At 37.1% G+C, this 671-nt stretch overlaps 1 protein-coding gene across 1 annotated transcript in view; it reads left to right on the top strand.

Moving 5' to 3' along the window:
• The window catches only part of LOC122081919 (protein S-acyltransferase 10), a gene marked incomplete in the record, with an annotated part of 29925 nt that overhangs the window by 12310 nt on the left and 16944 nt on the right, over positions 1-671 (top strand). Inside the window, 1 exon segment of the mRNA XM_042649328.1 lies at positions 534-620. Within this exon segment, the coding sequence (XP_042505262.1) occupies positions 534-620 (87 nt within the window).

The following is a 671-nucleotide window of genomic DNA, read 5'->3' as shown; positions in this document are numbered from 1 at the left end:
TCTGAATAGAAGCATATTTACCATGGAGATATAGAATAAAGGCAGAAGATAGTGAGGGAAAAATTGGGGAATGGAAAATAGCAAAAGAAGGTGATGAAGGGGAAACTAACTTTGAAATAAAGGGAAATGGTCATGAGAACACATTTTATATCAAGGTTGACGACCCCGAGTAATTTACCGGACAAATTGTAAGTCTGGCATTTCTGGCCCACCAAGCGAAACTGGTAGGTTCTTGGTCACGACCAGCTAAAGCTAAAGTTCCATTAAAGAGCGTTTCCATGGAGGTAAATTCCATTCTTGAGAGGAAAGGGTTCTCCTGAAACTAAAGTTCAGAATCTTATGTTCTAACAGTTGAATACTGTAGATAAACATAAGTAATAACCTTGTAATTCTTATATGTAGTCAGCTTCAATACAGAAAATATTAGTCTCCAGAATTACGTTTCTACTCAACTTATTTGTATCTTTATTACTTTATGTTATAATATGATTTGCTTATAATGAAGTTTCTTCACTTCTCTTATTTAATTGCAGGTGGTACATTTTAGAAGAAACAACATTGTGCATGTGGACTGGCATCTTGTATATTAGTTATTTGAAGGCCAATTTTTCAAGGGCCTGGTATGGTGTCCCTTACAATAGTGCCCCCCCCACCCCCACCCCCCCCAAAAG

The sequence above is a fragment of the Macadamia integrifolia genome, chromosome 6 (assembly GCF_013358625.1).
Source record: "Macadamia integrifolia cultivar HAES 741 chromosome 6, SCU_Mint_v3, whole genome shotgun sequence".
NCBI classification, from domain to species: Eukaryota; Viridiplantae; Streptophyta; class Magnoliopsida; order Proteales; family Proteaceae; genus Macadamia; species Macadamia integrifolia.
Note: the sequence above shows the minus strand (reverse complement) of the source record. Positions and strands in the feature narration are given on the sequence as shown.